Source organism: Vicugna pacos, chromosome 32 (assembly GCF_048564905.1).
Source record: "Vicugna pacos chromosome 32, VicPac4, whole genome shotgun sequence".
NCBI lineage: Eukaryota > Metazoa > Chordata > Mammalia > Artiodactyla > Camelidae > Vicugna > Vicugna pacos.
Window position 1 is genome coordinate 8,685,990 of NC_133018.1, and position 23,941 is coordinate 8,709,930.

At 50.2% G+C, this 23,941-nt stretch overlaps 1 protein-coding gene across 1 annotated transcript in view; it reads right to left on the reverse strand.

Moving 5' to 3' along the window:
- The window catches only part of MYO18B (myosin XVIIIB), a 203,042-nt gene that overhangs the window by 141,757 nt on the left and 37,344 nt on the right, over positions 1 to 23,941 (reverse strand). Inside the window, exons 12-17 of the mRNA XM_072952829.1 lie at positions 15,379 to 15,552; positions 12,317 to 12,407; positions 10,491 to 10,683; positions 7,225 to 7,305; positions 4,958 to 5,105; positions 1,742 to 1,901 (exon numbers count right to left, since the gene is read on the reverse strand). Coding sequence (XP_072808930.1) covers positions 1,742 to 1,901; positions 4,958 to 5,105; positions 7,225 to 7,305; positions 10,491 to 10,683; positions 12,317 to 12,407; positions 15,379 to 15,552 — 847 coding nt within the window. The remainder of the gene's footprint in view (positions 1 to 1,741; positions 1,902 to 4,957; positions 5,106 to 7,224; positions 7,306 to 10,490; positions 10,684 to 12,316; positions 12,408 to 15,378; positions 15,553 to 23,941) is intronic.

The window sequence follows — 23,941 nt, forward strand, 5'->3', positions numbered from 1 at the left end:
TAATAATGGCTTGAATATACTCACGTTGAAATAAAAATCTGGGGAGGGGGCTGGGGGAGCCCTCAGGAGCTCTGAGAGGGAAGAATGTGTGCACCACTCCCTGGTCCAGGGAGACGAGGCTGTGCCCACAGCCTTGAGCCCTGCGTGAGGATTGCCCCATCTGCGGTTGGGAGACCTGACCTCCAGTCTGAAATTTACTGTGTGGCCTTCAGCAGTCACATGTCCTCTTTAGCAATCCACTCCCTACATATAAAGCAAAAGTTTTATTGGGCAGAAGTCCTCCCCAGCGAGACTACCAGGAACCAGAATGCTACACGAGCAGTCCTGGTGAATCGGGAATCCTGGCTGCAGAACCGCATGCTAAGAAAAACCACTGTTCGCTCTCAAAATCACCCACGCTTAGCTCTCCGGCCTGCAAGACATCCTGTAGGGATTTACCTCCAGACCAGCTGCACTCTTTCACCCCTGTGCACACGCTGCTCCTTCTTCCCAGAATGTCCCCTGCTCACCAGGCCATCTGATCAACCCAGGTTTGCCTGCCTTTTCCTAACCTTACACCCCTCACCCAGCCTGAGCCACGGGACCTGAGAACAGAAGGGGAATTTACAAGACCACAAGACGTGTGCTAAAGGCCGGCTATGAACCAGGCTCCTTAATAAGCCATCCACTACATTACATCACCAAAGCCTGACATCACACAGGTAAGCTTGGCAGTCTCATCCCCTCTTCTCAGGTTGTGAAACTGAGGCCCAGGTCATGCAGGTTGAAAAAGGCAAAAGCAGAATACAAACAATCGCCTGATTCCAGGGCTGTGCGCTATGGCCTCATCCAACAAAAACCTCATGTTAAGGTAGATGAAGCAAGAAGCCCAGAGGAGGGAAAGTGCCCGCCCACAGTCACCCAGGCAACAAGGGACTTGACTCAGGTCCCCTGGCTCCCCACACTGTGCTCTTAACCTTCCTTCCGCCCCATCCCCCGACTTGCTCTCTCTTTAGGAGCTGTGTGCCCTTGAGAGCATCTGGATACAGGGTTCCCAATCAGCTCTGACCATGATGCCCTGAGAATGTCTCCAAGGATCACTTAGACCCAAACTGTACCCTAACCCTGCTACTGCTTTTTTATTCCCACTATGTGATCACTGGTGAACCACTTTACCTCCCAGGGCCTCAGTTTCCTTGTCGGTTAAATAGGTCTAAGGACACAGTGTTATTGTGAGGATTTAAAAGATGCTTATAAAACGTTTACCTTGATGCCAGGTACGTAACAGGTGGTCAGTAGATGTTGTGGTCTTAGCCACACACACCCAACAACCATTTCCCAATAGCTCTCTGAATTGAAAGCAGTGATCACTGCCAGCCCTCTACCAGCACTTCTGAGACGAGCAGTCAAAAACACGCAGTGAGCCATTTTTTAATGCTGCAAAATGTTATCACTTCTGTTTTACGACCCCCTAGTTCGAGGATGTCCATATAAGTCCCTTGAGTCACATCATCTCTCAGTCACTTAATGAAAAGCCAGAAGCTAAAATACAAAGCCACAGCTTTCCAACTTTCGTTCCACCTCCTCAGAAGGCCGGCTTTTCTCTGCGGCTGGCCCCAGAGAGACACTGTACACGACTATTCGAGTTCTTTGTGTCGTTAGGGAGGGGTTCCTGCACCGGCACTCCCTCACTGGTGGTTGTGACTTCATGGCCCTAGCACCTTGAGTGCACCCGGCCCATCCCAGCCCTGGCCGGGCTCACCTTCTGGACTGCTGTAGCACCTGGTGGGCGTCCAGGGCCGACAGGTTGGGCTTGGCCCTGTGGAGCCAGCCCGTGAGGTCGTAGCGCACGGGGTCACGTCCCAGCTGATGGGCAATCTCGCACTGGAGAGGCTGCTCGCAGGTCCGAAGGGCAGAGGTCCCTGAAAGCAGACATGGGGTGTGAGTGTGGGGCCTGGCAGGGACATTCTGTCATCTCTCGGCATCCCCGAGAACATGCTCTTTCTGTTTTAATGTTTCCAGACAGCTGAAGCCAGCACTTCTGGGCACCCACACTCCTCCTGCTTCAGGCATTTATGTGCTCTACCACCAACATGGGCTCTATTCCTCATTGCTTTCTTAAATCCAGGACACCTGTCAGCACTGCATGCACCCTTCGTGATTTCTGCCACAGCCGTGTATCACCTGGATGTTAGTTACTTAACGTTTTCTTTCAACAGACTCCCATTTTTACAGGTAAATCCATTTATGCAGAATCATACTGCAGGTTTGGTGTGGCAGCTATATTTATTTCCTAATACTCATGGAAATAAGTACACAGTTATTAAATATTTTTAAAACATGTATTGAATACCAGCTACCAAATAAACACACGGCGTATTCTTGGGAGATGCTGGTGGACACTTGGTTCCAAAAGACAGAGCGGGAGAAACAGATGGGCTTGGAGTCAGAGAAGACCTGGTTCAAATCCTGACTTGACCACTTACTACTGTGGGGACAGGGGCCAACCACTAACATCTCTGAGCCTCGTCTCCTCGTCTGTAGATTATGGATTAAATAATAAAGTTCCCCCAGGGCGACACAAGGTGTGAAGGAGATGATGAGTCCAACGTCTCTTGGTACAGAGCCACAGCGGTCACTTGGTCAGCAGTGGTGGGTGTCTGCCGCTTCCTGCATTTAACCTTTTGCTGATGTCCTGGGATCACAAAAGCTTTCCCTCCATATCCCCAGGGCCCAGCATCACGGCTGGCACATGAGTGGAGTCCAGAAGTGCTTGTGGAGTGAATAGCTGGATGGATGGGTTCCTGACCATTCCTCCTATCACTCTAATTGTAGTGATGCTCTCAGGCTGAGTGATGGCTCCAGACCAATTACCATCAGGAGCTGTAGTATTGTTTGTTTCTGCATCCACTCTGAATGATTTTTCTACACTTTCCCATCCTGCTTTCGTCAATGGACCAACACATATTAGGATCAAGATTCCCTCCCTTAATTGGCTACCTCTCCACTGCAGTGAGCTCAACAATGAAGAACCTGCAGTCCTTGGAATGCTGCACAAAATATATGCAGTCCGAGAGTCTGCAGGTTCCAATGAGGAAGGGGCATGGATTCTGCCACCTGTTTGGCTGGCTGGAAATCCTCTGTGCTTACCTCCTGGATCTCCTCCATGTTCTGGGTAACTGCAGTTACCAGAAGGGCACTCTTCTGGGTAAGTGAAGTATCACTATACCTACTGCGTCCCACAGGCCCTTCGGAGCCATGCAGTCCCTGCCCTTCCACTGAGAGACGAGCAAGGCAAGAGAGCAGACACACGGCCCTGGCACAGACTGCGATGCCCCTGCAACGCTGCAAGAGTCTGTCTGCGAGGCTGCCTCCCTGCACTGGCGGGGACTGTGCCCACTGACTGGTATGTCCAGCAGCTACACAGAGCTGGCTCTGGATGAAGACCCCAGGAGCACTCGGGGAGAAGCCCAAGGCAAAAGAGAAGAAAGGGTGTTCACAGCTGCTAAGCCGGGATCAGCCTCTGTCATTCAGCCCTCACTCTGGTCTGTGATGTGAGCATCACTAGCTGGTTTCTTGAGAGTGACACTGAGGTCTGGAAAGATGGGACGGCTTACCTAAAGTTGCCCAGCACATAGAGACAGAGCCAGGATGAGGACCCAGATCTGTCGGCTCCAGATCTGCCTCTATGCCAGGTGGTGGCCCAGTGTACAATGGTGCCACAATTCCCAGGAACCGTCCTAGAAAACAGCTCCTGGGTTATAAGTCTGCTCCGTCCTCTCATTCTCCCCTCTCTCCCGGGAATGGTTCTGCACCATAGTTTTGTTCACTCAAGCATTTCACGGGCAGCTTTTGCCTTTGGGAGCCCTTTGAAATTGTCTGTAAGAGGGAGCCTCACCTAGCACGTTTCTGTCCAGGCTTCAGCGCCATTACCTCCCCCAGGAACCTGGCCACCCCAGACTGGGGTAGGGGCTTCTCCGCACCCCTCTGCCCCCAACAGTTACCCTCTATCGCTGCACTGCAAATGCCTGTCACCTGACTGTCCACTGGGCCTGAGCTCTAGGAGGGCTGCCCCAGCCCCCTGCTGGGCCCACACTCAGCCAATGCACCTTAGGTGAGAGGTAAGAGAGTGTGCGCTGGGTTCACCAGAAAGCCCTCTGTGTTCTGCTTGACTGAACGTTCTCATTAACTCAGAGCTAATCAGAAAGCCCTAGAGGCAAAAGGGTTTTTTTAATACCAAAGTGTCTGAGTTAGGGTGTCTACCTCAGTGGGTCTGGGACAAGGGATGTAACAGAATCCCTCCCCTGGGAAGAGAGCCTGGCAGCATCCTGCTCGGGTATTCAGGACTGGCACTGGCAGGCCTCACAGGAAACAGAGAGGAGAGGTCGTCTGGCCGTCTTCCTATCGTGTCTCCAGCCTGCAGTCTGGGTAAGCTTTCTAGAACATGAATCTGACCACACCTTCTGCTGCTGAGATCCTGCCTGGCTCCTCACTGCTCCAGGGTTAAGACCAATGCTTTCTGCGAGGCCTGAGCCCAGACATCTCCTACCTTGTCGGGCACCGTGCTCCCTGTTCTCGTCAGGTTTACCTGCATGCCTCTCCCCAAGAGCCCCGGGCTCCCAGAGAAATGAGGTCTGCCTGACGCCCACCACTGAGCGCTGCAGTCTGTCACTGCAGGCTCACCGGACACACAGAGGCTCATGTGTTAGCTGGTCCATCGCCCCCACAAGCAAGAACACAGGCACATCAGGCTGTTCACTGCTGAAAAGGATGGTACCCAGCGAACAGTAGGTGCTCAGTACACTTGTCAGATACATGAATGAACACAGACATGAACAAAAGAACATACCAGCATACACAGACGTTCCTGCACTCAGACCCCCGCCCCATCCCACTGTGCAGGCCTTGTCAGGGCTTTGACAAAGACAGATTCCAACTCCCAGGCTGGACTTGGCACCACCCCCCATCGCCCCCTCACCTTCGGCTCCTGCTTCTTTCTTCTCAAAGGCCGCCCGGAGGCGCTCGAGCACCACGCCGTCACTGGAGCCCTCCACCCGGACCTCCTCATCTAGGACCCAGAAAAGGCCCCTGGCGTCCTCAGCACCTCCTCCAGCCAGTAAGCGGACCTGGAGAGACCCACGACACACTGAGGGGTCCTGATCCCCTGACATAGGCCAGTCCTGGGTTTCTCTTCCCACCTATGGGGGTCAGGGATGTGTGTCCCAGACACCATGACTCAGACATGCTGGCCTGGATCCACACTCCAGCTCACCCCTAGACTCTCAGTGTTCAAGCCACAAAACTAACAATCTCTTGATTCCAAGAGGTCTGGATGCCATCTCTGTCTTCCTTTCCTGTGTGACCTTGGGCAACTTACTGCACCTCTCTAAGCCTCATTTTTCCTCTTATGCAAAATGGAGACTGGCACTACCTTCCTCTGAGGGCTGTCGTGAGCATTTAAAAAGGGCAAGCACTTTGTAAACTACACATTTCTGGATCCACACAGGCAGCTGGTCTTTATTTATACACAGCCAAACCAGAAAGGATTAATTCCATCCACATCACTTCCTCATAGAAGTCTTTGTATGCTTTTAAACTAAAATCTTGAGGAGGGGAAAAAGTGCCCAAAGAATGTTTTAGAGAAGGTGAACTTGGGTCAGTGGCACAGACATGGAATTTTCATCTGGCACCAGCATCAGAGACCCTCCAGGCAACCCCACAGTTTTGTATACGGGAAACAGAGAGGCCCAGGTGTCTGCAGGGCCCACGATGAGCTGACACAACTGAAAATGGTGCCAAGTGGTTAAGGAAGAAATGTGATGTGTATGGTGACCAACTGTTCCAGCGTGCCCGCGACAAGGGGCTTCCCAGGACATGAGGATTTCAGTGCCAAAGCAGGCAGACTCCCCAGCAAACCAGGACAGTTGGTCACCCTAATTCAGGAATATTAGCCCACACCCCACTGAGAGGGTCCAGAGAGGGGAAGGGACACATCCAGGGTCACATGGAGAGGTATAGGGGCAGCAGGGGACCTGGACCCCAGGTATCCTGAGTCTTCACCTTGGTCTTATTTACTGGGGTTGAAATCCACAGTTAGCCCATCCTGAAAAGGTAGCCATTTCTGGCCACTGCCCAGGGGTCCCGGGGACACCATGGTCCTTTCCTCCTCGCACTGCCTGGGTCGTCCCTTCAGGCCTGCCCCACCCAGGTGGGGAAGCACGACAGGCCCAGGGAACCAGCCTGGGAGGTGGCAGCAAGAAGCAGGAGCAGGTGAGTGGCCAGCAGGACTCACGGACAAGGGAGCTTTGCAAGAGCGGGTGCAGCCCCCTGTGAGCCAAGAGAAGCCTTGGACCCTAAGCCTGGCTGACCACAGACCAGGGAAGAGACGGAGGTGTGAAAACGCAGGAGAAACGTGACCTGCAGGACATCTGTTGTGTACCGAGCACCCTGCAGGTGCTCTACATGCCAGACCTCACAGATGTGCACAACACCCCAAGGATGCTACTGCTCCCATTCTGCTGATGAGAACACTGAAGCTTGGAGAGGTGAAGTGGCATGCACAAGGTCACTGAGATTGGACTGGAGCCAGGCACGATCCACAGCCCAAGCATTTTCACACTAAGATGTGAAGGGGGAAACGAAAGTCCAGTGAAACAGTCCAGGACAGTTCTGTGGGAGGGTCGAGCACAGAGGCAAATCTGGGGTCAGCAAAGTGGGTTCTAGGGATGGGGAAAGTAAGGTAAAGACTTGGAATCCCCCAAACTAAAGCTTACCTGTCTCCAAGGAAGGTCAGGGGGCCTGGCCCCAGCCCTGTCCCCATTCTCCATTCCTCCCCCTGGGCTCCTACTGTCCCAGTCTCTGCTGGGCACAGCACCTTCGTCTGAACACCTGATTCTTCCAGGTGAGAGTGGCTGGAGGCAACCAGGCACTGGCCCTGAACACCCCTTGCCTCATACCACAGGCTCCCAGGCCAGAGAGCATTCTCAGAAGCAGACTCAGAAGTAAAGAGGAGCAGGTATGCTTAGCTCAAGGGGATTTAAATATTCATTGTCTAGGCCACACCCCCAGATCACCAAAGTAGAATCTGGGCGTGGGTCCCAGGCATCTGTGTCTTTAACAATCCCTGGGTACTTCCAGGTTCAGAGAGCATTGAGATCTTGTAGCTCAAAGGCTCAAATCTGCTAGCATTTAAGTGAAAAGGCCGTGTGGCATCTGAGAGGCTTGGTTTCCTGGGCCCCGTGTTACCTGTGAGGGACTCTGATCCACAAGGTCCACTGTGGCCCCTGGTGATGGCTCCGGGAGATCAAATGACATAGGAACGTTCTCCTAGAAAGTCATAGAAGTTCAATGTTAGTTCCTTCCATGAGTTGATGAGAAGGAAACTTCTGGAGGAGGAAAGAGAAGTGAAATGAATGTACCATTTTAATCATCTTTCAGTGTCCAGCACACTGGCGTAAAGTACACTCACATTGTCATGTAACCATCACCACCATCCATCTCCAAAACTTCTTTCATCTTGCAAAACTGACACTGCACCCATTAAACACTAACTCCCCAGTTTCCCTCCCCACTTCTGTCTCTACGAATTTGACTACTCTAAGCATCTCATATGAGTGGAGTCACACAGCATTAGTCCTTTTGTGACTAACTAATTGCACTTAGCATAATAGTCTCGAGGTTCATCCATGTCATAGCATGTGTCAGAATTTCCTTCTTTTTTTCTGGTTGAATCATAGCTCTCTGTATGAATATATCACATTTGTTTATCCATTCATCCACTGATGGACACTTGGGTTGCTTCCACCTTTTTGCTATTGTTAATAATACAGCTATGAATGTTGAGTGTACAAATATTTCTCCAACACTCTGTTTTCAATTCTTTGAGGTAGCTACCCAGAACTGGAAATGCCGGATCAAATGGTAGTTTTACTTTTGACTTTTAGAGAAAATATCATACTGTTTTCCACAGCGGTTGTACCCTCCATATTCCCAGCAGTGCACAAGGGTTCCAATTTCTTTACATCCTCCCAACACTTGTTACTTGTTGTTTTTTCAGTCTAGTAGGCGTGAAATGCTATCTCAATGTGGTTTTCATTTGTATCTCCCCAAACTAGTGATGCTGGACATCTTTTCATGTGTTTATTGGCCATTAGTATATCTTTTAGAGAAATATCTATTAAACTCCTTTATCCATTTTTAATCGGGATCTTTGTTTATTTGTTGCTATCATCACCCCTTAGCCTTTGTATGAGAAGAAAGGCAGTAGACCAGCATCCTAATACTGCTCATCCCATGGCCCTGTCAGCAATTATGGTGAGAGCTTTGTCAGGAACTGACAATTCAGTCCAAACTTTTCTAATATTTACTGAGAACCTCACAAGTCCTGGACTGGGCACTGGGGGCTGGAGGGAGCAAATATAGCTATGGATAGTAACAGTTGCCATAGAAAAGTAATCAGAAGTGTCCGGATAATGCTGTGCTCAGAGATGTTCATCACAGTGTTGTTTATAACAGCGTAAGTGTGGAAATCACCCAGATGTCCACAGGAGAGCCGAGACAGAATCAGGCATAATCAGCGAAATGCATCATTACTAAGTGGAGGATATGAATAACATAATGCTATGAGGAAAAAGCAGACAATAAAATCGTACATACATGTGGATTGCAAACCTGCAGAGAAGACAATATATGGGAAAGTGACTGGTATTAAACACAGACAGTGTGTAACTGTGGCTCCCTCCACGGGGTGGGGCTGAAGAAGATTGTGTTTTCTGCTTCTTGACACTTCTGTGCACTTTCGTTTTTAAATGGAGAACATGTTTTTATTCTGGTCATCAGAAATAAGTGAAGTGTTACGGGAAAAATATGATAGCTGCTACTATATATGGAATGCCTAAAACAGATTAGGCATTTTGAACCCACTTCATCAAATGCTCAAAATAGCGCCTTTAGACAGCATAGTAAAAATGATTATAAAAATAACCCCCCCAATCCCTCCTCTTCCCTGTATCCAGGCTCTTCGCACAGGTCTGGCAGTTTCTCCCATCGAGAAGTGGACACCAGTTCCCCACCCCTTCACCTGCTGTGTCAGGGCTCAGCCCTGGACTTGCTACAACCAGCTGGAATCAGCAGAAGTGACTCTGCCAGTTCCAAGTCGAGGTCCCAAGGAGCCCTGTACACTTCTCGCTCTCTTGGAACTCTGCCCAGCGCCATGAGAACAGCCTAAGCTAACCTGCTGGAGGAGAGGATATTCCTGGAGCACGATGAGTCATCCTAGCCAAGGATCTGCCTGGGTCAGCTCATGGCCAGCTGTCCCCAAGACACACAGGGGAGCCAGCCAAGACCAACAGCCACCTACCCAGACTGCCTGTGACCACAGACACAAGCACTCTCCCAGCCAAGGCCAGAAGAGCTACTCAGGCAACCCAGAGACCTGTGAGCAATAACAAAAGATTACGTTTTAAGCCACTACGTTTTGGGCTAGTCTATTATGCAGTATTATTGCAGCGAATGGTAACTGATACAGCAACACTGCTATTTCTATTTCACATTTGAAGAAACTGAGGATCAGAGAGGGTGAGTAATTCTTCTAAGTCCACATAGCCAATAAGTGACAGAGTTAGAGTCAGATCCCAGGTCTCATCAACGTCATTTGTTTAAGATTTATCCATGTCGATGTTTTCATCTTATTGCTGGGTGGGCTCCAACCAAAGAAATGATGAGAATTTCAATAACCTTTATCCAACCGGTAAACAATATGGTCATTTCTCCTATTTTGCCCAGCACTTGCTGGAGCCAAAGGGGTCCCCTTTGGGGAGGAAGGAGGGAGAAGCGAGGGGGGCATCTGGGGTGCTGGCAATGTCCTCCTTTCCCCTGGGTGGTGGCTGCACAAGTGTGCTCAGCTGGACTAGTTCACTGAGCTGCACACTTCTGGTTCAGGCACTTGTAGGTGTGAATGTTACAGTTCAACCGAAACACTGTTTAAGCTGTACCTAAGGCAGGGCAGGCAGGAATGTGCCTGTTCCTGTGTGCTGGCTCACACTCACACACACATGGAGTTGCCTGGGTGCCACCTAGAAGGGGAGCTGCATCTCCAGCTTCGCTAGGTATTCCCACATCATGATCCAAAGGGTGTGCAAACCCACGATTTCCACCTAGCACAGGGTGTGAACGACTTTCCGTGGGGAAGATGCAAACCGCTTGAGGAGGATTCAGCTTGGATGAAGTGGGAGAAGGAACAGTCACCCCAAACAAGGGGCAGCTGTAAGAGTAAGGCCTGGGGAGTCCCACGTTCTGGATCGTAAGGCACAGGGGCCGTGGGTGGAGACTGGGCTACATGAGAGATGGGAGCAGCAGAAGCCTGGGGAGCCAGGCCTGGAGTTAGGGTTTTACTCACTGGTGGACCAGACAAGATGAAGCCAAAACCTACTGGAGGAACGGATGCCCCTCCCTGTCCACCCTCACACCTTCTGCTGAGCCCTGGCAAAGGCCCCGCTCCAGCCTGGCCATACCTCCCGGAATCGCTCCAGCGTTGAGACAAAGGTCCGCTGGTAGAAAAGCAGCTGCAAGCGCTCGTGGATGTAATTGTGGCACAGCTCCTCGAAGCTGGCGGCCCTGTCTTTGCCCTGGTGCCGGGGGTTTTGAAAGCCTGGAGAGTCCACCACCATGATGGAGGCCATGGAGAGGTGCTGGGAGGAGAAGGATCTGGGGAGAAAGGAGAGAGCCCCTCAGAGGACATGGAATCTCAGAGCCCCGCTGGTCTAAGCCTCCCCCTTCCCCATCACAGAGACAGAGAAACAGGCCGTACGCTGGGCAGATCTGGGGATCCGGCAAATCTCACCACTTAAAAGCTGTGCGACTTTGGGAAAGTTATTTAACCTCTCTGAGCATGGGCTCCCCCAACTGTTAAAAGGTAATAGGGATGAGTAGGATGATCCCAAGAGCTGCGGTAAGAAGAGAAGGAGTTAAAGTATGAAAAGTGCCTCCCAAGGTTTCTGCAGGCCTTCAGTAAACCTGTTCTCTCTCCCAAGCCCAGAGTGGAGAAATGACTTGCAAACCAGCTGTAAAGTTACAACAAGAGCCTCCTTTTCTTTCTTAGTGACACACTGCAATACAAAAACCATTCTGTTCAGTTTCTCAGTTTACCAAATTCCCTCAAGACATCACCTCCTTGAATCCTCTTGACAAATCTATCAGAGCAGACGAGAAGGGATGATTCCACATCAAAATTCAGGAGTTAAGAGACCCTGGAGAGAGTCACATGTGGGCTCCAATCCTCGCTCAGCCACAGAAGGGCTGTGTGCCTCTGGAGAGTGGCCTGACCTCTCTGAACGTCAGCCATGAAAGGGTTAATGATGTAGCTGAACTCAGAAGGCCACAGGAAGGGTCAGATGTGATAAAACACCCACTGCTCTGAATGCGAAAGTGTTTTCTATTATTATTGGCAGGACCAGCTCTATATTCTGCAGGGCCCTCTTCACCATTATTTGCCGACGTTTTCCATCTCATTGGCCCCCCCACAGACGCATGTGCAAGTTAAGATGTTCAGAAAGCCAGGTGCCTGCTCGGTGCTTGTAAAGGTGGCAGGCAGCATTACCATGAGCATGCCCACTTTATGGATGCGGGCTCCGAGAACCCATCACCCAGCAGCTCCCTCCACCGGCGGGTTGCAAGCCACCCCAATAAATGCTTCTTCCTGAGCACACGTGGTCCCCTTAGTTTCTAGAGAATTTGTCTGTGGTCTCAGAGGGTAATCACTCCAGCAGTGAGAGAGGGAGCTGATTCCGCACCTGCAGAGAACCCCAGCCACGCTGCTGCTACACACTGGCCTCACCCCTTACGGGGTGTCAGAGGCCTAATTACGCGTCCTGCTTTCAGGGAGGAGGGATACGAGCCCTTGCCTGGGCTCTGGGTCAGCCCCACTGGGACAGCCTGAAGACTCCTAGGGGCTCATAGCACCACGCATCATGACAGAAGACAGAGGCTTCCGGCACCTGTGGTGTTTTATGATCACGATTAGGAAGAGTTGTATACGTACATTATTTCTTTTTCATTTACTTCTTACTGACTTCTTTTAATCCTTGCAATGACCCTGGGGGACAGAGCTAGCTTACAGATGCAGAAAAGGGGGTCAGAGAGGTGAACTGATTTACCAAAGTCACACAGCCCATGGGCAGCCGAGGTGGAATGTAAACTCAGCAAAACTCAGAAACTCCCTGGTTCAAAAACTCCCTCTCCAGCTCAACAAAACCCTACTCTGCTCAACCCCTCATGGTTGGGGCTCATTCATGCACCTGAAAAGAGGCCGACTTTGTACCTGAAAAAAAGCTGCCATTACCTGTTGATGAGAGAGACCACAGCGGCAAAGACCTCTTGGTACAGGCCTGCGGCCATGCCCTCCACACACTCCGCACCCGTCATCTTGAGCCCTGCGGTGGGGAAGAGAGCAGGGTTTGCATCCCGTGGTCAGGACCTCACCTGGCACCAAGGACGTCACTCCAGAGGCATCACTACTGGCCTAAGAGGATCTCCCCACTGCTGAAAGTACATACCTATGTTCTTAGGACCAAGTTCAAGTGTCCCATCAGGTCCTCCAGGGTCCTGCATAACTAGGCCCTACCTCCTCTCCACCATGCTCTCCTGCTCATTCATCAGCGCTTAACCCACCATCACCTCCTCAGGGAAGACTGCCTTGACAAACACCACCACCTCTACTAGGCCAACTCCCAGCTCTATCTTGCTTTTTAAAAAAATTTATTTTTCAAATTGAAGTATGATTGACATACCAAAAAACTGGTACATTTTTAATGTATACATCCTGATGAGTCTGAAGCATACACCCATGACACCATCACCATAAACATGCCAGTAACACAACCATCACCTGTAAAAGTTTCTTCCCTCCCTCTCTGTGCGTGTGGGTGATAGGAACTTCCAAGTAAGGTTAACAAATTTTTAAGCATAGAACACGGTACTGAGAACCACAGGGACTCTGCTGTATAGTAGAGACATCCATCTGCTGACTGTCTTCTTCACCCACCGCTAGGATTTATTCATCATGCATAAATGAAACCATGTCCCATCTCCCCTCCCTCAACTCCCCTAGTAACCACCATTCTACTCTCTGCCTCTATCGGTTTTGACTATTTTAGATTTCTGATCTAAGTAGTGTATTACTCAAAGGTAAAGGAAGAAGGAAATTTCCTGACATTCTCTACAACATGGATGAACTTGGAGGATATTATGCTAAGTGAAGTAAACCAGACACAGAAGGACAAATCTACCCTGATTTCACAGCGCTGACCACAGCACATTTTTACTTAGTGGTTAACCTGTGTCTCCACCCCTTTCCTCAGGCAGGAAGCGCCCTGAGGATGGGGACTGGCTCTGAGTTTCTTGGCTTCAAATCCCCAATTCCTGACACATAGTAGTTGCTCAGTAAATATTTGTAATTCCCTCTTTCTGAAGGGAAATTTGGCAATTTTATAGCAGAAGCCTTAAAATGTTTATATACTTGGACTTAATAACTTCACTCTTAGGATTTTATCCTAATGAAATACTCAGAGAAGCAAAGATCTCTGGGTACATATGCTCTCCCAACAGTTGATTAAATTGGCAAAAAACACTTTTTCAAACCAACTTGAACATCCAACAATAGCAAATGCGTTACATAATTTGTAGTCCATCTGTACAAAAGAATGCTTAAAGTCAGGTCTGGAAGAATAGTGAATAAGATGGAAAAGTACCTACCTATGGTGTTAGGAGAAATAAAAAAGCTTAGGAAACTATTAATAATTGGGGTCTTAACTTTGTATAAATACACACACTCATCTCTAGAACTGCCAGCTTTGATTAGGGGGCACTGAGCAAAGTGGGGAAGGAGTGGGGGACTCAGACTACAAATACTGACCCTTAGGCTTTGGTTCCATCCACAGAATTAGAAACACAATTTCCAAATCTGCACGCACTAGTGCCTGAAGAAACAGTTCTACTTGCATATTCCAGGCAGCCCGCTGCAGCCCCAAAGCATTTCCCATCCATGCTTTAATTCCACCTCAACCTGCATTGTTGCTAGGCAACCCACAGCCTCCTAACATCTCTCCTAAGCCTGCCGGTCCCCTGCCTGCTTAACACCAACCCTTGAGACCTCAGCCTGGGAGACTGACTCAGCTTCACAAAGCGGTGTGTGGACGTACCTGTGCTTGTGTGTACATGTGTGTGCTGTATGCTTGTGTGTGCTGGGTGCATGTGATGCTGCACATGCATGTGTGTGCACACCTGTGCGTGAGCCCGTACGTGTGTGCCTGTGTCCAAGAAGAGGCGTAACCATTAAGCAGACCACAACTTACACCAGAGCACAGCCCTGGAAGCCAGCAAGTCCCAGTGACATCAGCCATCAAGCTGAAGTCCCTGGAAGGTGGAGCAGCTGGGGGGATCCAAGGGCCTCTAAGTGATAGACCCCAAGCCATACCTCAAAACAGTGTTACCCACAAGCCCATTTAGAAGAGCTCCACTTAGAGAGTTCTCAGAGACCCCAGGGCTCTAAAAGGCCCCTCTGCCCTTACTTTCTGCAGCCACAACATGTGGCCACAGGGGCTGCAGACTGGGGATCCAGCAGGCCCCACTCGAGCAGGTGCAGGACAAAGCTTTTCCCCCACATCATGTCAGAGCACCCCCATTCCTTCCTCCAGCTGCTCAGGCCAAAATCACAGAAGCCGTCCCAGCCCCTCACTTTCCCTGAGGGTCCATGCCATCATTTCTATTTAAACAGACTGAACTGGTCCCCCTAGTTTCATCCCTTGTCCAACCACCATCACCTCACCAGGGTGACTGTTACAGGGTCTCACCCGGGGATTCCCCAACCTTCCTCTGGGCTGAGCTTCATGAAGAATAAACCAAATCATGTCACTGCCCCCTGCCTCTCCAGGGCTTTGATCAGTCTGAGAATTAAAACCCTGATTTACAGACTATTATATGAGCTGAGCCCACCAAGCTTGCCACCCTCATCTACCATTCTTCTATCCAATCCAACCATCCTGGCCTTACTTCTGTTCTTCAAACTGGAGGGTCAGTTTTCCACTTCCAGAGCAAGGGCTCAAAAAATACAGTACCCAATGAAAATGCACTGGTCCCTGGACACTGGACACACTGTCCCCTCTTGGTAGCACAGGGCCCCCTCCCAGGTTTCAGCAGCTGGACAAAGACAACTATTTGACCATGTGCACCATGTAGGCAGGAACCACGGCCATTTCCAGGGAAGTGGCTTCCCCCTGTACCTAGAAGGTCCACATGTAGTAGACCCTCAGTAAGTCCTCGACGGAGAGGGGCAAGGATGCTGTTATGTCCCTGGGGGTGGCCCAGCAGGGTCCCAACCCACCCAGACAGGCAGCAGTGCGGTACCTGAGCTGGTATCCTCGTCGTCTGGGCTCCGTCGGCTCGGCCCAGATGTCACTTGCTCAATGATCTGCCGCAGGTGGTGCTTGAAGGTGGCCGTGTTCAGCTCCTCATAGTCACAGCCCAGGGCCTCTGCTGCGTGGTTTGCCCACTCAAAGTGCATGAACTGCTTCCGGCCCACTGTGTGAGGGACGAAGCAGAAGGAGGGTGGTGAGGTCTTGGGAGTGTCCCAGGTAGGCATCCAGAAAAACCTTAGAGAGTCTCACCACCTCCCACTCTCCAGGCCACCGACCTTCAGTAGAAGCCTGAACAGCTGCCTGGGCCTGGGCCACAGGAGACAGCTTCCTGAGACACATATCTGTCCTATTTCCTTGCCATCTGCATTGTTTACTTTTCCAGAGCAATTAAGGATATTGTGGGGAGCACTCTGAACATGGGATCGAGGAAGAATGAACAAAAGTGTGACTTTCCACCCATCCATCCACTACCCTGCATCCACCTACCTGTCCACTCAACTATTTGACATTCAACTACCCTCCCATTCATTCAGTGCATGTTCTTGGAGTTACTACTATGGGACCAGCACCGTCTCAGCCTCTGGGAAACGGATGACAAGCAGGACAGACAAGGTGCCTGTCCTCACAGAGCAGTCTGTGACAGGGAGGCAACAAATAAGTCTTTGAGAGAAGGAGACAATAAATAAGGACGCAAATAAATTATTTCAGGTGATGAAATTATAGTTATTTTTTTCCCCTCTAAGAAGAAAGTCAAACAGGATGACAGATTAAGAGAAACTGCAGGAATGACTACAGAAGTGTCATTCTGTGGCTCAATCCGAAGATGCTATATGAAAACCAGGGTATGAAAGGTGAGAAGGAGCTGCCACATCAAGAACCAGGGAAGAGCTTTAGAGGAAGGAGGAGGCAGCAGTGCAAAGGCCCTGAGGCAGGAATGAGCATCCTCTGTTAGGGAAGTGCCAAGAAGGCCAGCGTGGCTGGGATGTAAGCAAGGGAGGGTAGTAAACAGAGGAGGCTGGAGAAGTGATGGGGAGCCTCCCTCTGGGCTATATTAAGGCCATTTAATATCAGTGACAAAGACTGTACAACAAGGTCAATGCTTATGGTCAAATGTTAAATGAAAAGGACTAAAAGATCACACCACAGTATGGCATCAATTGTGTAAATAACTCTAAACTACTACAAAAATAATGAAAAGGAGTTATATCTAAAAGTTAACAATCACAGGGTACAGGGATTTTGTATTTTCCAAACTTTCTGCAGCAGTTGGGTACTAATTTTGTGATCCAAATAAAAAAATGATTTATTAAAGCAAGCAACAGTTCCATCCTTAAATAATTTTCTCCCATCTCTTATCTTCCCACAAATGTGTTTCCTTCTTTGAAATAAGAATCACAGCTGCCAACAGAGGTTTCTCAATCCATTTGAAAGAGATTATGAGGGCCCAATTCTTCAAGCAGGCGTTTTAAAGAATTTGTGTGGCTTAAGGAAAATACTGGAAGTGTGGAAAATGGCTTTTTCTGGGACTTTGTACCAAGAAGGAGCAGTTCTGACCACTGCTTTCTGAGGTGCTCCTACATGCCAGTTACTCAGCACTGATTATCACAAGAACATCATTTTATTGCCTCCATTTTACAGATTATTCTAATTTGACAGATGATGAAACAGATTCAGAAAGGTTACATGGCTAGTAAAAAAAAATAAAGTCCTACCACTTTAAAAATTAGAAGGTGGTGATGATGGCGATCGCAGTGATGGTAGAGATGATGGCGGAGATGACGGTGATGATGGAGATTGTGGTGATAATGGTGGAGATGATGATGGTGAGATGGTGGTGATGATGTTATGATGACAGTAGAGGTGATGACAGTGGAGATGGTGGTGATAATGGTGGTGATAACCATTACCACTCATTGACCTGATTTTATTCAGTGTGTCATCTTTGTTCAGCTGATGGATTTTGGAGTCAGAAAGCCTGTGTTCCAGGCATAACATACACAAAAAAACTCAATACATGCGAGGTGTAATTACTTACTATTATTATTATTATACAAAGCAATATTAGTCCCATCTTATAGATGAAGAACTGATTCAGAGAAGTCACCAGAGATCAGACGAAGCAGAAGAACAATTTCCCAAAAAGCAATCCTTCCAACATCATCTTTAGGAAACTGGTCAAATCCTTGTGACTGTGTTAAGTGAGAATCCATTTGTCGGAGGAGATCACTAAGAGGATGTGGCTGCCAGGTGACCTTTGAGCTGGCCTTTGGCAACCAGACGCTCCTCACCCCCTCCCCTCCTGTCCTTGGAACATATGTTCAGCCCTCAACCCCAACAGTGGGAGCTGTTCCAAGGCCACAGCCTCGAGAGAGCAAGGTGATGCTGAGACCATCCCTAAGGTCTACGTGACTGAGCCCAGTTACAACGTCTAAGAGACTTTGACACTCCGGCTGGTGGGGCGAGGAGAGCTACTCCTCTTGCAGCTGCCCAGGACAAGCCTGTCGTAAGTCCCCTTGTTTACGCATCCTACTGGCACTCCCACCAATCTGGAGTGGCCTGCCTCTTTCTTCAGTCTCTTCCTACCCTCCACATATGGGGGCCTTTTTGAACCAACACCATTACCACTTGTCACAAATAGAAAGCAGAAATAAATACGTGCACACAAAAATACCACTAGATTCTAATTAGACATAGTTACCTGGGAGCCTGGCTTTCTCTTTGTTTAAAAAAGGGGGGGGGTAGATCAGCAAGTATTGGAGAGAGGAGTTCAAGGTGTTAGCCCTTCTTCCTGTGATGGGGCTGGCAGTGCAGGGAACAGGAGATCACTGTCTAGGTGAGAGATTCCTGTCCCTCTGCTGCCCCAGCACCTCCACTGCCACCCCTGCTTTCCTCTTACAGAAAGCTTCCGAGATCATTCAGATACGGAACAGACTCTGTGAGGTCCAGTCTCCTGTCCAGGTGGTACGGGGCAGGAAGGGCAGAGCAGGGCCCCCGCCCACCGCAGGCTGACGTCAGCCAGGGCCGTAGGGCCTGCTGTTCTGCGAACACAGGGGCTGTGTGATCACCGCTCTAGCCTGACAGAGCTGGCACCAGGACACATTAAATAAATATTTGTAAAGTGATTGTAAAGGAAGGAGTCAACAAAGAAATTAATGTTTCTAGCTGATGGCCAGCCCTGCCCAATGTGTCTAGTCTCCAAGATTTGGGGGAGAGAATCACTGTGTTTCCCTGTCCCCCAGGAACCAGCCGTTTGAACCTTAGAGAAAGCCTTCTCTAACAGGAAAGATGAAATACAGGACAAAACAAAAGTGAGAGAGACAGAGAGAGGGAGAGGCAGAGAGACAAAGATGGAAACAGACACAGGACCAAAAAAAAATGTGGAGGGGAAGGTTTTGGACTCCGCCCCAGCCCAGCCCACAGGGACCACGCCCTCCATCAGGGTGCTTTCTAGTCATCCTCCAGGTGAGGAGGGCGAGCCCAGAACGATCCCAGAGCTGAAAATGCAGAGACCATTTCCAGTATGTGTGCTTGGCTGCAGCTGTTCTGCTGGTCGCTAGTGGAAACAGGACCTCGTAGCAGGTGGGCCGGTGGCTCAGCTGTGCTTTCACACCCACTTCCCAGGGCTCCTCTGCACGCATCACACAGGACACGCGACACTGACCCACAGGAAACACACCCTGGTGCCCCACCGCTCACCCTCCTCTGTCTCGTCCATCCAAGAAAAAGAATCAGAATGCAAATGCCCAACAACGTTACAAAGGTGACCTTAACATCGTAACATCAGCCAGCAGCACATACTGTACACCTACTCTGGACCAGGCACTGAGCTTAGCACTGGACACCCGCTGCCTCATTTCATCTGCACTCCGCCCCCGCCACCCCACAGCCCTGTAAGGTCAATGTTAATATTACCCCTTGACGTATGAGAACACAGAGCCACAGAGAAGATGACCTTCCGAGGTCACGCAGCTGGTAAGCGGCAGAGGTGGGATGTGAACTCATGCCTCCTGACTCCAGCACTCAATATACTAACCATGGGACCATGCAGAGGGGCCATATCACTCTAAAGTCAAGAGTCAAAGATGAAAAATCAAGGACCCTTAAAATTACCCTTGAGAATCTCTTAAACCACTCATTAACATACAGTATTGCAGCGTATTTCCACAAGTCCACCATAGCAAGCTTCCCCTACAGGGGGACACCAGAGGAACACCAAAGAAGTGGGTGGCTTGCCTTCAGGGTCGTTTCATGGCATGTTCACCAGTATCACTGGGAAAAAATGAATTCTGTATTTTATCAATTTGATCATTGCTTGATGAAACAAGTTTCTTAACTACAGGACTTGTCAGAGCCTTTAAGGTGTATCTTATGAATTTCCAAGCAATGGACAGAGTATCTTGATATAATGTCCCACGAGGCACTAATTTAGGAAATGCTGGCTTAGCTGAAAGAGCGCTCAATTAACCAGGTGACCCTGGGCAAACTGCTTGACCTCAGTCACTTGCCCAAAATCACTTTGTTGCTAAGAGGCAGGCTAGGATCTGAATAGAACGAACAAAGAAGTGAGAGAAAGAAAAAAGAAAAAAAAGGAAGGAGTAAAGGAATGTGACAGAACTGCAGTTTCTGAGCAGCTCAAAGCTACCTGCAAAGGCAGGTTTTTCCCTTTATGCTCAACACAAAAAAAGAAAAAAAGACAGAGGGAAAAAACAACATGACTGTTTCTCCCCCATGCACCATGAGTTCAGTTGCTATCAATTACTTGGCCTCCTGCATTTATTAATAACCAAGTTATTTCTCCTTCCAACCATAGCCAGGCTGTTGCTGAATTACCGTGGTGTGACTTATTTATACCGCGGGTGCATCTGGTGCACATTTCCTTACACAGAGCTTTACAGTCCGGAGGCCTCTGAAGGAGGCCATCTGCAGCGAAGGGAGAAGTTTAAAAGGCTGTAGGTGCTACCAGAAAAGGCAGCACTCCGCATACAGAATGTCCAGGTTCGAATCCCACCTCCACTGCCAAAAGCCGTGTGGTGTTTGGGAAGTCCTGTCACTTCTTTGAGCTTCAGTGTCCTCCCCTGTAAAATGGGGATCTACCTCCACGGAGTTCTCACGGAGCCTCAGTGAGATTATATGTGTGTATCGCTTAGCACGGGACCTGCCTGGTAAGTGTCAGCTCGCAATGCCAATCACACCCTGAAATCTGTGCCCAGGGACACCAGGGAAAGCTCAGTGGCTGGGATCCTAGAAAACACGACTGTCTTAGAAGCCAGAACTTCAAGTCTCTTTCGCTTCTTATGGCTCCTGCCTGTTACCGCTGCCCCTGAGGTACCATGCAGCCCCACAAACCTGGACAGACTGTTCTTCCACCTGCCTGGCCTTGGAGGAAGTCACCTGTCCATCTGCACAGTTAGCACACCCTGTAAATTGCTGCTGAGTCGCTCATAATCCAACATGAATCACTACCCATGCTCTGACAGCTGGAAAGACAATTCTGAACCACCCCCAATGCTCTGGGGACCATGAGCAGGTGTTCTGGACAAAGAGGGCTTGCTGGACAAATCAGCAGGGGCAGCATCCAATTAAATCAAGCAAAATGGGCTGCTTCCCTGCAGAGCTTCTCAGAACCTTCAGTATGCCCATGTGCCTCAGGAACTTACAAGAGAAGGGGAGCATGGTTAGGGGTCTCCTGGACTAATCAGACCAAGAGGCTGGAGGGGAAAGGCTGGTGTGGCATCTTTGGGGTGCTGGGCAATTGTGGGAAGAACCAGAGGCCAGGCATCCAAAAGCAGTTTCAGCCTGGCTGTGAGACCTCAAACAGGAAATCTCACCTCTCTGAGCCTCAGTTTCCACATCTGTAAAATGGGGTGGCTCCTCTCCCAGTGGGTCATATAAACATGAAATGAGACACTGGGTGGAAAGCTGCCTGGGAGTGTCCCCAGAGCAGGTGACCTGAGCTGAGAGGCAGAGTCACCAGGGAGACTGCACTCAGAAGGTGCCACTCACCACTCGTCACTCAGGGGACCTATAGGAGCAAAGGCTCAAGGCGGCGGGCAGCAGCTGACGAGTGACCTGCATGAGGTCACACAGCTGGTGAGGCAGAAGCCAGAATCACCCAGCCCCGGCTGGCCCCCAGTCTGACACTCTCCACCTTCAAGAATCCCTCACCGAGGCAGGCAGAGCAGGGCTCACTCAACCTATCACACTGCCTCCTCTAAAGCTGTTTCCTGGAGGCCAGGGAAAGCCCAGGAATCGTTGGTGTTTCCCAAGTACTCACCACGTGCCCAGCCTTCTGCTAAACACTTAATCTCATCAGCATAAGAACAGTATGAGAAGGTGTGATGGCTAATTCCCCGTTTACTTGTGATGCCACAGACCTTCCAACAGAATGTGGCATGAAGAATGGGGGGAACTTTAAAGACAGAATCCATAGTCCCAAATTGGGCTCCTCTCCCTCCCAAGTCCAGGAACTTAGATGACTTCCTTTACCTCTCTGAGCCTCCACTGATTCACCCACAAAATGGGTATGATCTACTACATAGGGTTACAAGGATTAAATGGAATAACCAGGTAAAGTGCTGAAATCATGGCTGGCAGGGAGCAAGCGGACTCTCAGTAACACAGTGACAATAATTCCACGATCATCACCATCATCATTCCTGCTGTCAGCAGTACTGCTGCGCTGTCTCCGAAGGGGGAGTCTGCATTTACAGTGCACCCTCAGTGAGCAAGTGCTGAATGGAGTCTCTGATGAGCAAGGCTAAAAGAAACCCCAGAGAGTGTCTAATCCACCCCACTGGGGAGAGTCCTTCCCTCTCTCTGAGCCTCAGTTTCCTCACCTACAAAATGGGGTAGTGGCACTTACTCCCTCGGGTCACTGAGAGCCAGGGCTCTTAAAATCGTCCCTGGCACCTCATAAACACTGTGTAACTGTCAGCTGCTACTATTACTTATGGGAAACAGAGGCCAGAAAGAGGAGAGGGGCATTCACAGGGCCACTAAGCAGGAGTAGTCAGCCAGCCTGGAGCCTGGTCCCTCAGGTGTCCCACCCGCAACCCTGCTCTCCACAGCCTGAGGCTGCTGGCAGGGATGCCTTCTAGCATCAGCCACTTCAGGGGTTTGTGGCTTTTTAAAATATAATTGTTTACATCCCACAGCAGCCATTCCAGCTTAATGAATGAATTCAACATGCTCAGAAAATGCAGAAGAGATCCTTGCCTATGGCCCAGAATAGGCCCAGCTGCGCCAGCTGTCGGGCAGGGAGCCAAGCCACCAGCTGAGGGCCTGCGGCTGCGGGAAGAAGGCAGGCGGAGGGATGGGGCTCAGGAGGGGACCGGCCTTGGGGATGCTGGCCCGCTGTAGGGCCACGTGGTAACCCTCTCTCAACCCAAGCCCCGTTTCAATCCCACAGCACCAGTGCCGGGGCCCGAGGTTAGTGCTGGGACCCGAGGTTAGTGCCATGCAGATGGGAACATGGAGGCCTCAGGCCACCACACCTCCGGAGAGCATCCTCCCTGATCTCTCAGTTTGGGAGATTCGGTTCAGGGGTCCCAGGCCCTAGGACCCCTTGGACGGGGCTGACCACTCTTAACTTTGGGTGTCTCCTGCCTAAAATTTTCTCTTGGCATCTCCAGTGTACCTGTCTGGGTCTCCCTCCCTTCATCAGACTGAAATTTTGCCTTGGAAAGTGAGGATGGTGTCTCAGGGCAGCCGAGGGCCTCCATCCAACAGGCACAGCAGGGAAGACAGGAAAGGAGGAGAGAGGGAGGGAGTTGGGGGAGAGAGGGGAGGAGTGAGGGAGGAAGAGATGGATGAAGATGAGAAGGGAGGGGGGAAAGGAGGGGACGAGCAGCAAGAATACCCAGGGGTCCAAAGACAGATTCTAGTCCATGCCCCCACCAGGCTTGCGACGGCACAGAGCGCCAACCCGCATGAACCCTCGGGGGGGGGGGGGGGGAATCAGGCCATGCTCACTGAAATGGTCAACCTCAAACACGCCCCTGCTTTGGTCCAGCAGTTCCAAGTCCAGGAAACCACGCCTCCAGAATACTCACTCTGCACAACCTTTACACACAAGGACGTCAGGGTGGCGTTGTTCAGAACACCCCAAAGCAGGAGACAACCTGAATGATCATGGGCTGGAGAATTGCTACAGAGATGGAGGCCCCCTCTCCGGCAGTCCCCTCAGTCAGCGAACAGCACTAGAGGCATCCCTGTGACCCAAGGCACCAGAGGCCCAGGTCGTACTAAGACGTGAAAAAAACAAAGTGTGTGAAATTGAAGCCGGCGTGAACCTATTTATGTAAAAACAACAGCCGGCCACCCACCCAACCTCTGTATTTGTCATGCACACACATGGAGCTCACACTCGGTCTTAAAAGGGCTGGAGATGAGGCCTGCAGTTGGGGCCACAGTGACAGAGCCATGTCCACTCTCTGGTTTTGAGATGCGCTACAGCCACATCTGCAGCCATGACTTGGGGAAAGATTCCGGGGACTCAGGCTGCTGTTCCAGCTACTCGTGAGTCTATGATGACTTCAAATCAAAAAGTTTAA